Below are 15,514 nucleotides of genomic sequence, written 5' to 3'. Positions count from 1 at the left end.
ACCCCAACATCTACTTCCTCCTAGTAGCCCACCCCTGGGTTTCCACCACCTCTCAATAGGCTTTGATTAATCCACAACGACATCACAGCATTGATGGTCTTAGATTCATGTTCCCATCACCCCAACTCTGAACACTATTACTCTGGGGCCAGGCCTGTATTGAAAGCCATTGAAGGAGAGCTCAGATCCATCTCTAACAGGAAATGATGGGTAACATGAAACTGCCACACCACAAGATGTTCAAGGTGGACTCCTTGAGAAAGGACACCCAGCACAACCACAGCCTGGGAAGTCAGTGCTTCTTAGTGGGGGCTCTGATTAGATAGGGTTCTCTGATGCTCATCTGCGTCTGTGGACATTTATTAGTGACATGATTGTGAGAAAAATACCTGATATAGACAACATGTTAAAAGGGAGGGTTTTTAAAGATATGTTGCATGACTGTACCTGTTTTTTGTTTGTTTGTTTGTTTGTTGTTTGTTTGTTTGTTTGTAGGGGGACTAGGAGAACACTTGTGACAATCAGAGAGTAACTTGCAGGAGTCCCAGGTGTACTGGCTAGTTTTGTGTCAACTGAACACAGCTGGAGTCATCACAGAGAAAGGAGCTTCAGTTGAGGAAATGCCTCCATGAGATCCAACTGTAAGGCATTTTCTCAATTAGTGATCAAGGGGGAAAGGCCCCTTGTGGGTGGTGCCATCTCTGGACTGGTAGTCTTGGTTTCTATAAGAGAGCAGGCTGAGCAAGCCAAGGGAGGCAAGCCAGTAAAGAACATCCCTCCATGGCCTCTGCATCAGCTCCTGCTCCCTGACCTGTTTGAGTTCCAGTCCTAACTTCCTTTGGTGATCAACAGCAGTATGGAAGTGTAAGCCGAATAAACCCTTTCCTCCCCAACTTGCTTCTTGGTCATGATGTTTGTGCAGGAATAGAAATCCTGACTAAGACACAGGTACTGACCTTAAGTCATCAGGCTTGGAAGCAAGTGCCTTTATCCGATTAACCACATCACTGAGCACATGAGAGCTATTTTGGTTCATGGATCCAGAGGGATTTCAGCTCATCTTTTCAGGGAAGATAGGGTAGCAAGAGCAGTTCTCTTCCTTATACCTCATGCCTGGAGAGCAATGGCCACCCCTCAGTATCTGTAACATCATCAGTGTTCAGAGGGGTCCTCCACACACTTCTCTTTCTCCTGAAGCCAGAACCAGCTGCCATCCCCCTTGTGCACAAGCTTTCTGGCAAAGAGGGTGTCCTGCTGAGGCTCTGAAGGCCCCTGGCAGAGAGGGTGTCCTGGCGAGGCTCTGAAGGTCCCAGCTGGGCAGGATGAACAGCCACCTTCCTGAACCCGGGCTTGGGTTATGATAGGGTTATGATATAAGCTTCAAGTTAATGAGTTAGCACTGGTAGAAGCTTTAACACAACAGCATTGGCTGGACTTCAGGTGAAGCTGATGTCTACAGATATGATGGGAAACCAGATAGGAACACAGTACTGTCAGCCTGCCGTAGTGGTGCACATCTGTAATGCCAGAACTCATTTGCTATTTTTCAGAACGTGTAGTTTATCTGTCTAGACCCCCCCACACACACACACACACACCCTCTGAGTTTTAAAGTCTTAGCTGAAGAGTCTGCGGCTACTGTGATGTGACTTGCTGCTTTTCTCTGATCTCCTTCAACAAGATCATGGGAGTTCATAGTGATCCTGAGGCCCAGTCACAAAAATACGGCAGGAAAGCTGGTCCAGCAGTAAAGACACTTGCTGCTCTTGCAGAGGGCCAGAGTTTGGTTCTCAACACCCACCCACATGAGATGGCTCTTAACCACCTGTAACCCTTGTTCCAGGGGATCTGGCCACTGAGAGCACCCGAAAGGGTGTGTGTATGCCCTCACCCAGAAGAACACAGACACATACATTTAGAAGTCTTTAAAAATTAATGTCATGTCATTTTAAACTCTGGAGAAAGAACAAGAACAGCATCAACAACCCACTGGCCCTGTGTGTACACTGACTGTATCCCACAACAGACAGGCTGAAGAGGCAAGACACTGAAATTGCTCCTAGATTAAGAGCTTTGCCCAATAGAATTACAGAAGAATGAAACAAGCATCTGAGGAGATTTCTATAAAGCCAAGGGGTAACTGAGACACAGGGGAAGGAAGGAGGCGGGGCAGTGGTGGCTCACGGCTTTAATCCCAGCACCTGGGAGGCAGAGGCAAATGGAGCTCTGAGTTTGAGGCCAGCCTGCAAAGACTGCAAGGTTAATAATGTTTCAGAAAACTGTTTGACTTGATTGAACCAGAAATCACACAGAGTTCAGAAACACTATGTAGAATTCAGAATCCAGGGTTCCATGACAGTCCATCTTGGAGTTCTGGCTCTTGCTGATTGAGCCTGTCTAACCCAGAAATGCACAGGCAGCATGAATCAGTTAGACCGGAGCCCTTGGCTGGGGCTGAGGCCAGAGGTAGAGAGAGTTCAGGACAGGACTTTACTCTCTGGGAGCTGAAGGTCCACTCTGGGAAGGACAGACACTGTGTTGAGATATGTGGGCCCTGATAACAGTGCTCACTTGATACAGGGGTTTGCAAGGTCAGTGATACCAACATGAGGAGTGGCCTGGATTGTAAGTGGCTGCAAGGAGTTCAAACGGGAAACAGGACCTGGGTTCACAGGAACCCAAGAGTCCTGACCCTGATCCAATCTGGTTCATCCCAGTTCAAAGCACTAGATAATTCAGAAAGGCTGAAGAACAGATTCTGGCCACCTGGGTGCAGGTGGCTCTAGTTGGTTTCAGAATGTCCAAAATGTGTCTTCTTTTCTGCTCATGAACACCACACAGAGTGACACATAGTACTTCATCAAAGCAAGTTCATGAGGGTGGACACTATCCCCCAACTTTTACCCTAGGCTACTTTCACACAGAAACACAGAGACATGATGTTTGTGGGTGATATAACACAGGATGGCATTCATCTAGGTGAGTGTGTGCCTAACTATGCCACATACTGAGTTTCTGCACACGATGAATGGTCCCTGCTTGAGCAGCATAATGGGAACTTGCTTCCTTAGCTTGGGCTCTCCTGCATGTCTGTCTGTCTGCCTCTCTGTGTGTCTGTCTCTCTGTCTCTATGTGTGTGTCTATCTGTGTCTGTGTCTGTCTCTGTCTCTCTGTCTTCAGTTCTCAATGCTTATGACACAGCATCCTATGAGGCAGCAGGGCCACAGTCAGAAAGAACTTCTATACCCAGATGATGCCATGGAACAAAACCACTCGGCCTCCTGGATGCTCCCCATGGAAGTTCTGTAAGGAAATTGAACTGTTTTGCAGAATGGGGTCTGTTCCTTCTCCTCTAACACAATAGGAGTGAGGAGCACTCAAGAAGAAGGAAGACCACAGTGTGGATACTTCGGTCATTCTTAGAAGGGGGAACAGAGTACCCATGGGAGGGGATACAGAAACAAAGTGTGGAGCAGAGACTGAAGGAATGATCATCCAGACACTGCCCCACCTGGGGATCCATCCAAACCCAGACACTATTGTGGATGCCAACAAGTGCTTGCTAACAGAAGCCTGAAATAGCTTTCTCCTGAGAGGCTCTACCAGTGCCTGACAAATACATTGGATGGAGTACAGGGTCCCTAATGGAGGCCCCAAGGAGCTGAAGGGGTTTGCAGCCCCATAGGAGGAACAACAATATGAACTAACCAGTAACTCCAGAGCTCCCAAGGACTAAACCACCAACCAAAGAGCACATATGGAGGGACCCATGGCTCCAGCTGCATATGTAGCAGAGGATGGCCTTGTCAGTTATTAAAGGGAGGAGAGGCCCTTGGTCTTGTGAGGGCGCGATACCCCAGTGTAGGGGAATGCCAAGACCAGGAAGAGGGAGTGGATGGATTGGTGAGCAGGGGAGGGAGGAGGAAAAAGGGGGTTTTCAGAGGGGAAACCAGGAAAGGGGATAACATTTGAAATGTGAATAGAGAAAAGGTTTGGGGAGTGTTAGCCATGGCTATGTAGAAACAGCAGGTGGCTGCAGCCAAACTGAGGGGGGTCCAGTGCCAATGCTACAAACATTCTAAAGTGTGAGGACTTCTAATGGATTCCAGCCACATCAAGTCATTGACCTTTTGGGCTAAGTTCGAAGGCCTTGCCTTACAGCTCTGTTACCTCTGGCTTGAATTTCCTAGTTTTGCCACAATGCTCTAAAACTTGTTTTCATTTCAAATTCTCTTCGTTTGCCACAGCTTCCCCTTTACATAGAGAATGATTCAGATTTGGTTTGCATAGAGATCATAACCCAGAGTTCCATTTGCCAAAAGTGGAGTGAATATGGCCCACAAAGCCTAAATACTGGGCCCTTATGTGGGCCGTTTGCCAACCTTGGTTCTAGGTTCATGTCTACTTTGGTGTAGTTTGGTAATTTTATTCTCTCTACTCAACGTTATCAGAGTGCCACTCCTGACTTCACTGCATCCTTTCCAGCTTTTTGTCTTTGTCTTCTAGTTAAAATTTAACAAACACTGACTAAAATAATGTGAACTTACCAGTTTCACGAACATTTCACTTCTATGAATTTTTTTTATCTTATGACCTTTAGCTTTTAGTTCCTCATTTATTTCAGCAAGCCTGCCTGTTCCTTAGCTGCAGTAGGCAGCAGCAGGCAGGGGGCATGAAGAAAACACCTGTCAGGGCTCTCATCCAGATGTGCTACCTGGTACAGGTAGGTTGCAGGCACCACCTGACAAAGGTCAGACACTATGACCGAGCCCTGGCGTAGGAGCATGCTCAGTAGGTACTTCTGCAATGTGTCCAAGTCCTTCATGAACAACTTGATGCAAAATGTCCACAGCATCTGTGACCATACACTGTGGCACTGGGGCCCAGCAAGCCAGGCCCGCCCATCCCTGATCATGCTCTTCCAAGGCAGCTGCAGCTTCTTCATGAATCTGCTTAGCTCAGAGACTGCTGGTTGTATGGAGGGACCAAAATATCTCTGGAGATAATGCACTCAAATTCAAAATTTTCCAATTATAGAGCATTTGCCAAGCCCTGCCATGCATATTCAAGATGAATAATCCAAAGCTGGCACTGTGGTACACACCTGTAATGCCAGTAGTTGGGAGGTAGAAGAAGGAGGATTGTGGGATCAAGGGCCATCTTAGGCCCATAGTGAGTGAGGACCCAGCTAGTATTGGAGACATGAGATCCTGGATCAAAAACACCAGCAACCAGAGGCTGGACATGGATCAGAGGTGAAGAGTACACTGCTCTTAGAGCCATTCTGTTCCCAGCACCCACAGGGCCATCTGTAATTCTAGCTCCAGGAATTTGATGCTCTCTTCTGGCATCTGCAGGCACTAGTAACCCCTGTGGTGGTCATACACAAATACACATAAAATGATAATAAATATTTTTTAAAGAACAATGAAAAAAGTGGAGAGAGAGAGAGAGAGAGAGGAGATTCCCTCAATTAAGTTCTGCTTGAGTTGCAGACAGTGGAAGCTGAGAACACTGATGTGGGATGCTCCTTCCTGGAAGGACACTGATGAGGAGTGCAGAACATGCTCACCCAGGGCCTGCATGCTCGGCCCCTTCCCATCAGCACAAGATCACTCTGAAGCATAACGCAAGTTGGCTACACATGGACAACTGTGGTACTGCACTCCTCAGAACAAATTAGAAATAAAGGAGATCTCTCCCATGGGAATCCCAGATTGAGGAACAAGGGGACATGGAGCAGGGACATCAAGGACTTTAAATAGCCCAGAGTCCCTACATCTCTACCTCTAGCTCCTCCTACAAGCAACAAAATAGACACCACCCAACCAAGTCAACACCATCAGCCCTGAGTGTCACAGACAGCAAAATAATACACTGAACAAACGTGGTTCACACTTTATTGAGAATCAAATGGGGCTTAGCTGCTTACTCTGAGGACCAAGGCAGCACACAGACAGATCTAATCTCTCAGGCCAGGCTGGGGATTCTCCGGTCTAGTACATTCCTCCAACCATCACTGAGGGAAGGGCTGGATGCAGGGCAGAGACAAGGGATAGGAGGAGACTAATAAAGAAATGGAGAGCCCAAGGACCCAGAGGCTTGGCTGAGGGAAGGGCTGGGAAGAGAAAATGGAGGAATAGGGAATGGAAAGGAGGAGAAAGCTGCACGTGGTGAGAGCGAGGCCCAGCAGAGCACTCATGAGTATTCCCCCAGGTCTGGGCTTTTTGTAATCCTACTTTGGGTTCCAAAAGGCCATCTTTGCAAAGATTGGCTTGGAGAGGAAGCGGCTGCTCTTCATGTAGTCAGATATCTTCTTCAGGCCCTGTGGGGAGGAGGAGAAAGCAAGAATTGAGGAACTGGGGCTCCCGTGGGTGCCCAGGTTTCACTCTAAGAACCCCAACACAGCCCAGGCTGCTCAGGTGCCCAGCTCTGGTAAGGGAATGCTTTAATTTCCTGTGACGATGGAAAACTGGCACTGCGTTCAGCTGTGTGTCCGTCTGCAGGTGTGAGGGAGAGGGAGCACTCCAGAGAATCCTGCAGAACAGCGCTGTGCTCTCTGCATTCATCAGGAGGAAGCCTGACACACAGGCTCAGCCAGCGGGAACTGCAAGAGTCTGCATCCGTGCCTACTCCCTTGGTTCACTCACCAAGCAAGAAATTCCTTGTTGCTATCTGTTTACACAAACTCCCGATTTTTTTATTTTTTTTACAAGCAAGCTCCTTCTTGCCTGTGTTTCCACATTGGGGAGGGACCAAGCAGATCAAAGGGACCAGTAACATGCCAGTGTACTATGGAAGACAGCAAAGATCTCTCCCAGTACCTCAGTAAATCCTGACTGAATGACGCTAGAGATAGGTGAGCCAGCACGGAGACAATGACATGGCCTTGGCCATTCTCCTGATGCAGAAAAATCTAAACTCAGAACACTGGCATCTGAATGCACACTTAGTGTGTCCATCTCATTTCTCTCGGCCCTGCTAAAGAACATTCTACAGAATGGCATTGTGCTGTGTGCTATCTTTCCACTACAGTGCCCAGATAAGCTGTTATGAATTCAAAGTTCCAGGGCGGCCTGTACCCAGGAGGCGAGGCTTGGCTGGCCTTGGACTGCAGCCTCCCACACTCTCCCACTGCACTGTTCAACAGTTCTCACACAATCTCCAGAGCCGAGAAGCCTGGAGCAGAAGGCAGGCCAATGAAAACTAAGAAAAACACATCACCTGTGCAGCAAGGACAGAAAAGAAGATCCTGTGCTAAGATTCCCATTGGACTATGGCCTTGATCCCCCAAATCTCTAATAAAGTAGGGTTTGTGACTATCACACGTGCACTATAGTCAGGCATGCCTGCCACTCTGCATGCCTGAACAGGGATGCATGCTTCCATGCACTACTGAGCTCAGAACTGTGCCTCATAGAAGCAACACTAGAAAAGATGGATGAAGATGGCAGTGAAATCCCACTATAATGATTTTACAGACAAACATCAAGATGTTGCTGAGGAGGAAAATAAAAGGAAAGGAACAGGATGCCTAAATATTGAACAATTGAAGATAAAATCCTCCAGCAGCAGTGACCTGTCTACGCAGCACTAGCTGTAGTCCTGGGTCCCAGTGCTTCCCCAGTTAGGGACCTGACTAAGCAAAGAATTCTACAGGCCATATGGATATAGCATCTTGGTACTGTATATCAATCCTGAATAGTATACCCTACACACTCTGGCCATGTCCTGGATTTCTATAGGCTTCAGGGCTGGAAAATTCAGGCTCCATGACAACTTATGACTTTTCTCCTTTGGCATCAGATGGATCTACTGCCTTTGTTTTTTGGTCACTAGAAGCACACAGGAGAAAACCACAACCCCTTCCAGTGGTACTGGTTCCCTGAAAAGCTGACAGTCTTCACAATCAGCTTCCAACACGATCCAATGGAGCTGATAACTTCACACAAAATGCAGGGTGTGATGGGAAATTTCACCCAAGAGATGAAAGAACTGAACACAGTTCCATGCTTAACAAAAGCTAATCATTTTCGTTTTCATGTGAAGGAGTAGAAAGGCAGTCTGGAAACGGGGAAGGGAAGTAGGGCATCCAAGAGGAAGCGGGATCAGGGCATTACCTCAAAGCGACCCATGAAGTCCTTCAGGTTTGGGAAGGCATCTAGGCACTTGGGCTCAAACATTCGGTGTTGATCAAGGACATCATAAACAAGGAAATCCACATAGGTGACCTGCAGGAAGCCAAGGGTGAGCGCTCTGGAATCTGACACCTGGGAAGGATGGCAACTCCTCCTTCCCACCCCCAGCCTTTACCTTGTTCCCTGCGAACCATGGCCTCTTGCCCAGAAACTCAGAGTAGAGCTTCATCTTCTCAGGGAGACCCTCTAAGTACTCTGGCTTCTTTTTCTCCTGAAGCAGAAAACAACTGTCACCACCTTCAGACACAGGCCCCCTGGCAGAGGCTGGCCTCACAGGGCTGTGCAGGCCCCAGCAAGCAGAGGAGAAGTCACCTACATGAGTTTCAGTCAGGGTTGATATCCAAGCATTTAGTTAGAACAACACCATGATTAGACAGGCCAACAGGATACAGCCCTGTCTCCTGGTCTCTACCACCATTGTCAGGACCACTGTGCATAAGACAGCTTTGAGCACATGGCTCTGAATTCTGACCTCACATGAGGCAGAAGCAAACAACTGAAATCATCCAGGAAACAGGCCATGCTCTACCTACTAGTGCGGTGAGGACTTCAGTACAGGTTCCAAAGAGATGGGGTGAATTTGAGAGGACAAAAGGAAACAGGGGCAGGATCAAAGGCCTTTGGCTGACTGAGTTGCCTATTGGGGACATATGCTTATCTCTGTGGGTGTCAAGGACACAGCTCTGGGAAGCCATTTGGGAGGAGAGTGTCCCCTATCCCCAGTGTCTTCTTCCCATGAGTGTGCAATCTGCAGACATGGCAAGACTCCAGGGCAACAGAAAGACATGGCTCAGGACAGAACCAGCACTTAGACCTGGAGGGATAGAACTCTGTCTGTCCTATCAGGGACTAAAGTGTCACTGTGGAGAGTCTGGACTGGACCTTAGGCCAATGACTGGAAGTTTTCATTTGGCAAACTGAGCTTTGAGGTTACTCTGTTGGCAATTTCAAACACTGTGCCAGGAGCAGCACTGAGAGGCTCTGGTGGCAAACAGGGCCAGAGCAGATGCAAGGGCAAGAGTGCAGGGCCAGCTCCAACTCACAAAGTCAGGGCTGTAGCAAACCATGGCCAACTGTATGCGGGTGTCCATAGCCTGGTTCTCCAAAATGTCCACACGAATCCTCTCCTCCTCTGTCTCTCCACCTGCAGCACACACAGCCCAGACTCACCCTCAGCAGCCCACTCCAGATAAGCCTAGAAAATGACTACCATCCCCTACCCTGCAGTCATCCCCACTCACACAGGTTGTGCTTTCGGGCAAGGTAGCGCAGGATGGCATTGCTCTGGGTGATCTTGTGTGATCCATCAATCAAATAAGGCAGCTGGATGGACAAGCAGGGATGGTCAGATGGGATATGGGGTACCTGAATCTTTTCTCTGGGTAAGAGAAGACACAGGGCCTGGCACTCAGTTTGCCTGCCATGGGAAGCCCTCCATGGCCACAGTGTGCACGGAATGGGAGAGCTGGGACACAGCCCATCACAGAAACACTGTGCAGCCAGCAGGGATGGAGCAGGAGAGCAGAAACACTGATCCCCAACCCCTCAGCCAGGCCAGGAGATGAGGTGAGAACAGTGTGTCTTCCCCAAACCTCCCCTACCCCTCCACCTACATTGGGAAAGTCCAGGCCCAGCTTGAACTTCTCACTCAGCCACTGGCTTCGGTCATAGTCAGGAGCTGTGGTGGACAAGAGGATGTGAAAAGAAATCACACCAGTATCACAGCTTCCTTCTCTAGGGATTCTTCCAAGGAGTCAGGTATGAGAACACCCCCAAGAAGATCTGCAACCTCACCCAAGAGTAGAGAATGCTTCTGAGGTCTGTGGACTGTATATCACTAAGATTTTCAAAAGGTTTGAATAAGCCAATTATTTGAAAAGGGAACCCAGCCCTCCAAATTCAAAACAGTATCTGGAAGAGACAGTTTCTATATCCAACTCCAGGAGCTCTGTAGAGCTGAGCAACAGGGGGTCAGAGCAGTGTCTCTAAGCACCAGTTAGCAGGGGAGCAGGGGCCTGAGAAACAGGGTGTAATCACCGTCCCCCATGGTGTATTTCTTGTCCTCATAGCTTGTGTCTGTGTATTCCAGGAGCAGGCGGATGGCATGAGCCAGCTGGAAAGATGACATATGACAAGTCACAGATTGCAAAACCCTGACAGTCTGACTCTGCTGATTCTTGGTAGCCTACATCTTACACTTAATTGTCTCCCCACAAGCTCACACACGCACACCACATAAGCAAAAGTTCCCCCATGTTTGAACTTCCCCTGATAGACAAAGCTTTCCAACAACTTCTGAACTTAATCTATCTCCCGGAAATCAGTCCCTAGCTACTCCCCACCCCACCCCTGGCCCACCCAGCAGAAGCGTTCTCACTTACCCCACGGATGTCCCAGTAACCCAGTGTCATAGGCATAGTGCTGGTGTCCAGAGCAGACCAACCTGGGCCTTGCTAGTCTGAGCTTCCTGATAATGTCTTAGGCAAGGAAGAGGCGGGACCTGGATATGGCTTTCTATTGGACCACTGACTTACAGTGTCTCAAATTTCAGACATTCCAGTTGGAGGAAGGAGCCATGGGTCCAGGGGCAGGGCAAGATATAGCTAATCTCAGGAACCAGTCTAAGCAGTCAGAAATAAAAGATGGGAATGGGCTAGCACCTGTGTCAGCACTCCTTCTTCTTGCTCTAGCGTACTGTTTCCATGGAGAACAGTTGTGCAGCTAGAGACACTCTTGATGGTCAAAGTGGAACCCTGTTATTATCTTCCTGACATTGTCCCTTCTTCATTATCAACTCCCTACCTGGGCTCTGGGTGGCTCCTGGTGGCTGAGCCAGGACAAAACAGGATACCTCAGGCCTGAGAGATTAATGTCTCTGTAGTCTATAGCCTTTCATAGACAGCAGAGGGCATGCAGGACTCTGCTAAGCTGGGCAACAGAGCCACATACAGGTACGACCAGTGGATGCAGTACAGATATTCAGGATCACTGGGCATTGGGATGATGTAAAGCAAACCACAGTGAGATACACCTTCCCCAGAAAGAACTGCCATTCTCACACGGGGGCTGGTGAGACTGTGGGCAGGAGAGAACATTCGACACTGCAGGTGAGAGTGTAAACTGCCACAACCGTTAGGGAAAACAACCTGGTGTTCCTCGAAAAGTCAAAACTAGAGCTACCACGTGATCCAGCAATACTGGATATACAACCTCTGGAAATGAAATTAGAATGACAGGGGAACGCAATTTACCTGAGCTAAGAAATAGATGCCATCTAAGAACCCATTCTCTGACAAATGTATGATGAAAGTGCAGTCCACGTGCACCATGGATTACTAATCTCTCTATAAAAAAGGGAAAAAAATAAAACTAGATATCCACACACAGAGAAACTAGAAGTGAGGGACTGGAGAGATGGCTCAACAGTTAAGAGCACTTGACTGCTCTTCCAGAGGTCCTGAGTTCAACTCCCAGCAACCACATAGTGGCTCACAACCATCTGTAATGGGATCCAATGCCCTCTTCTGGTATGTCTGAAGACAGCTACAATGTACTCATAAAAACAAAAATAATAATAGAACTGAGATTCCTATTTCTCATCCCGGGGTGGGGGGCAGACAGGAAGGGATACAAATAAATCAATGGCCTTAACGTAAGACTTGAAGTTTAGAAGTTGCTTGAAGGTCACACATGGAAAGAGTTCTAAGATGTTGGCTAGAATTTTTTTTTCTTTCAGAATAACTGTTTAACAGTTCAGAAAATAACAAGATTTGACTAGCAGGTGTGCATCAAATCAAAAGGCTTCTACACAATACAGAGGCTCCCCTGCAGAACTTGAGGAAATCTTTACCTGAGATTCCTTTGACAGAGGATTACTATACAAATATGTAAAGAACACAACATCCTAGCCAAATGTAATGACACTGTAATCCAAGCACTGGGGGCTGGAATCAGGAGAATCATTAGGACTTTGAGGCCAGCCCGGGCTGCATAGCAAGATACTTCTCTGTTGTGGTAAATCTCCAACCCAAAAAAGCCCAGGCAAAGAAATCACAACTCAATTAATATGAATACAAGCTGTGTGCCTAGATTGGGCAGGTCTACCGCTACACTACCATCTTCCCCATCTATGAGTTCCCTCATAACTTGCAGTTTCTCCAGGCCACGTACTTCTGCTCCATTGTCCTTCCAGCTCCTCCTCCATCATCATCTCCCCCCTCCTCTCTCCCTTCTTCCCCCAAACTTTTCAGCTCTGCCTTCCCTTCCACTGCCCAATCATGGGCTCTAGCCTTTTTACAAGTTAAGGTGGGGAGAAGCTTCACACGAAGTCACCTGTATGAGTGATTCACTCCTCATCTGCCACCCCTCCCAGGAAAGCAGAATTAGCACCAAAATACAAGACCAGGGCTGTTCACAACACTTCTCAAAGATATAGGAGGGGAAGGGAAAGACAGGGAGGAGGTGTTGGTAGTTCAGTGGAAATGCTGAGTGAGCAAAGCTAAGGAGTGCCAGAGAGAAGAAATAGAGCCCAACAAGTCCTAATTTGCACTTAGGAGGAGGTTCTGATGTGCCTTTGCACATACCCAGTATGACACCATAGGATTTCTAGCCAAACAACTGGAAGAAAGGACTGCCTTCCTGTGATTCCACCAGAGGAAAGTGACGAGTGTTTAAGGGATAGATGTTTAGCTTGATTTCAACAGAATTTCCATGTGTATCCCAAAATAATTCACATGGTACAGCCCAATAATGTGAGTTTTTACATTTTTCTGTATGTTAGAAACAAATTTATAAATCATTTTTAAAGGGTGGCTGGAAAGAAGACTTTCTACTCTTACAGAAGACCTGAGTTCATATTGTTATGATCTTGAACGTCGGAAGGACCACACCAGGCCAAACAGTTCCACGTGAGGTTTACTGGGAGAGAGAGAGGCAAGGTGGCAGCAGAAAGAGAAGGGGAAGTAGTGCCATGGACAGGGCTCAGTGGGCCCTTCTCAATCTGTGAGAATCAGAGTCTTGGACAGATGGGCATAGAGTCGGTGGAAATGGGGGTGACAAATAGACACGACCCGAGAGAGTGTGTTGAATCTGAGTGTAATGTCCAAACGAAAAATGGACTTTTTTATACAGAAGAAAAAACAAGAAAAGCCAGGTGGGACACATCCTCCCGAGTTACAGTGACACAAAACGGAATGTATACATCAAAAGATGGGGGGGGTGACCAGGCCGCTGTTTACCGCTTAGAATGGAGCCAGGTGTAATGCTAGTCTATTGTTAAGCCCACCACCAGGGGTTCGTAGTAAATACCTGATTAAACTGTTCCTTTGGGCCTAGTGAAGAAACCTGTCCCAGGGGGATTCCCTAACTCTTTCATGGTAAACCCACCTATTTGCTAGGCCATTGTATATTTCCTTGTTTGGGTGAGAATTGGCTATTGTCCTAAGTAATCACTTTGCAGACTAGCCGAGCTATTCTAGCTCTGTTTTTTGTAATGCCTACTTAGTTTCACTGTCTCTACTAGAAGTAAATTTGAATGTTACTGAATAGGTAACATTCTCACTGAATTCCTACTGAAATCCAAGCTTATCTGCTTCAAGGATTTTCTAGGACATTGGAACACTGGTGGAGGCTTACCTATGTCAAAATTCAATCTTTAAAGGCACTTATAATAAAATAATACTGAAAGAGAGCATACACCATACTAACTCGGGGACAGGGTTTAAATATACGGGCTATGAGAATGCCAAGGTTCCAGGAGGCTGAGTTTCCTTGAAACTCTTTGCCTTGCGACTGCCTCCAGGCCTTTCGACCCCAACAGGCAAACTTCACTGGAGTAGGCATAGCAGGGGGGGAGGGAGGGAGAGGGAGGGAGAGAGAAAGAGAGAGAGAGATCAGGGGGGCCTTTCTTTATATATGGGTGATGACATAATCACAGGTAAAGGTGGGAGGTGGGCCAAGTGGATTCTGGGAATATGGTGGCTGTTGCTTTGGCAACAGGTCTGCAGGTCCCGCTTATGTGATGTCACGGGTTTCAGAAGTCCTGATACTGAAAGACCCACAACGTGAGGACTCCCCCACGTTCTGACTCAGGAGAGGCGACACCCCAAATCACACAAGAAACGGTCTTGCTGCAACTGTAAGAGGATTTTTATTCAAGAGCGCTCTCGGGCCCACGGTCATACACCACGCAGGGGTAGAGGACTGTGGCGCCCCGAGTAGCTGAGTAAGGGGGTATTTAAAGGATGAAACCACAACTCAAGGAGGTGGGGAGGGCGTTGTTGGAAAATACCAAAAATACCAGTTAAGAGTCACAAGGAAGTGTAAAGTCACAAATGTCACAAGGAATACCTGGTAATTGTGAGGGTTATTTCTCAAGACAGTTTCTAAGAGCCCCTAACAATCTAAGAGCCCCTAACAATAGCACATTTGCATTGCAGGTTCTCGTAATGGTCAGGGTGGGTCAGGGTGACTTTCTTTGAATGAACACTCTTTGAACCCAGGAAGCGGGTGGGTGGAGGAAGGAATGTCGCTATCTGTTTTATGACCAGCACCTGGAGCACTAAGCCACAAAGACCACACTCCCAAGCCTGGGCCTAAAAGCCTCAAATTTTGTTTTTACTTTGCTATACTTCTTCAATACCAACACATGTACCAGTACCCAGCCTGTAACTTGAGCTCCAAGAGACCAGGTACCCACTCTGGCCTTTGTGTACACATTCATTTATATGCACATAATCACAACAAACACATAGACACACAGACACAGACCTCTCTCTCTCTCTCTCTCTCTCTCTCTCTCTCTCTCTCTCTCTCACACACACACACACACACACACACAAAATTTAAAAATAAAAATGAATCTTTAAGAAAATTTAATAGTTTAAAGGTTCACAAGATTCTTAGACAGTATAAATGGGGGGAAATTCCTACAAAACTTGAAGGGATACAAGTTCTGAGATGTTAAAAGCAGTTCTAAGAGGGAAATTTATAGCTCTGGTGTGGGAACTAAAGGGGAGCAGGGGAAGGAGGGGGAAGGGAGGATAGCCCACCTCCGGCCAGAGTTCCTCCTATGCTCTGGGCAGGAGAATGCAGGAGAGCTGCCAGACACTTTCCACTCTGCCCCAAGTGGGCATTTAAGCCACTGACCCCACTCGAGGACACAAGGGGCAGCCCCCAAAGCCAGGGGGCTCTGGGGTAACACCCTGTAGCCCCAGGTTTATGGGAGAGAGGGCTGAGGGAGAGAGGTTCCCACACAGGTGAGAGTCCTTAGTCTGGGCCTTGACTGGAACACAGGAAGACCTTCCATTGGGAGATTA

At 47.7% G+C, this 15,514-nt stretch overlaps 1 protein-coding gene across 1 annotated transcript; it reads right to left on the bottom strand.

The window, feature by feature from the left end:
* Positions 1-5,884: 5,884 nt before the first annotated feature.
* LOC110291415 (glutathione S-transferase Mu 2) lies at positions 5,885-10,714 on the bottom strand. Its single transcript, XM_021158556.3, has 8 exons — positions 10,580-10,714; positions 10,236-10,311; positions 9,812-9,876; positions 9,440-9,521; positions 9,242-9,342; positions 8,314-8,409; positions 8,121-8,231; positions 5,885-6,325 (listed from the first exon to the last, which is right to left on the bottom strand). The coding sequence occupies exons 1-8, from the start codon at positions 10,613-10,615 to the stop codon at positions 6,236-6,238; spliced, it is 657 nt and encodes a 218-aa protein (XP_021014215.1). The 5' UTR covers positions 10,616-10,714; the 3' UTR covers positions 5,885-6,235.
* Positions 10,715-15,514: the final 4,800 nt, after the last annotated feature.

This window comes from Mus caroli, unplaced genomic scaffold (assembly GCF_978045245.1).
Source record: "Mus caroli unplaced genomic scaffold, Mus_caroli_1 scaffold_3, whole genome shotgun sequence".
NCBI classification, from domain to species: domain Eukaryota; kingdom Metazoa; phylum Chordata; class Mammalia; order Rodentia; family Muridae; genus Mus; species Mus caroli.
The sequence above is the reverse complement of the archived record's forward strand: the minus strand, read 5'-3'. Positions and strand labels throughout refer to the sequence as shown.

What these genes read in the sequence shown, in the direction of transcription:
- LOC110291415 (XM_021158556.3), bottom strand. Translation starts at nt 10,615, where the DNA reads ATGCCTATGACACTGGGTTACTGGGACATCCGTGGG. An exon ending in GTTACTGGGACATCCGTGGG is followed by an intron (nt 10,312 to 10,579) that starts GTAAGTGAGAAC and finishes TCATCTTTCCAG; the next exon opens with CTGGCTCATGCCATCCGCCT. An exon ending in CATGGTTCGCAGGGAACAAG is followed by an intron (nt 8,232 to 8,313) that starts GTAAAGGCTGGG and finishes GGCTTCCTGCAG; the next exon opens with GTCACCTATGTGGATTTCCT.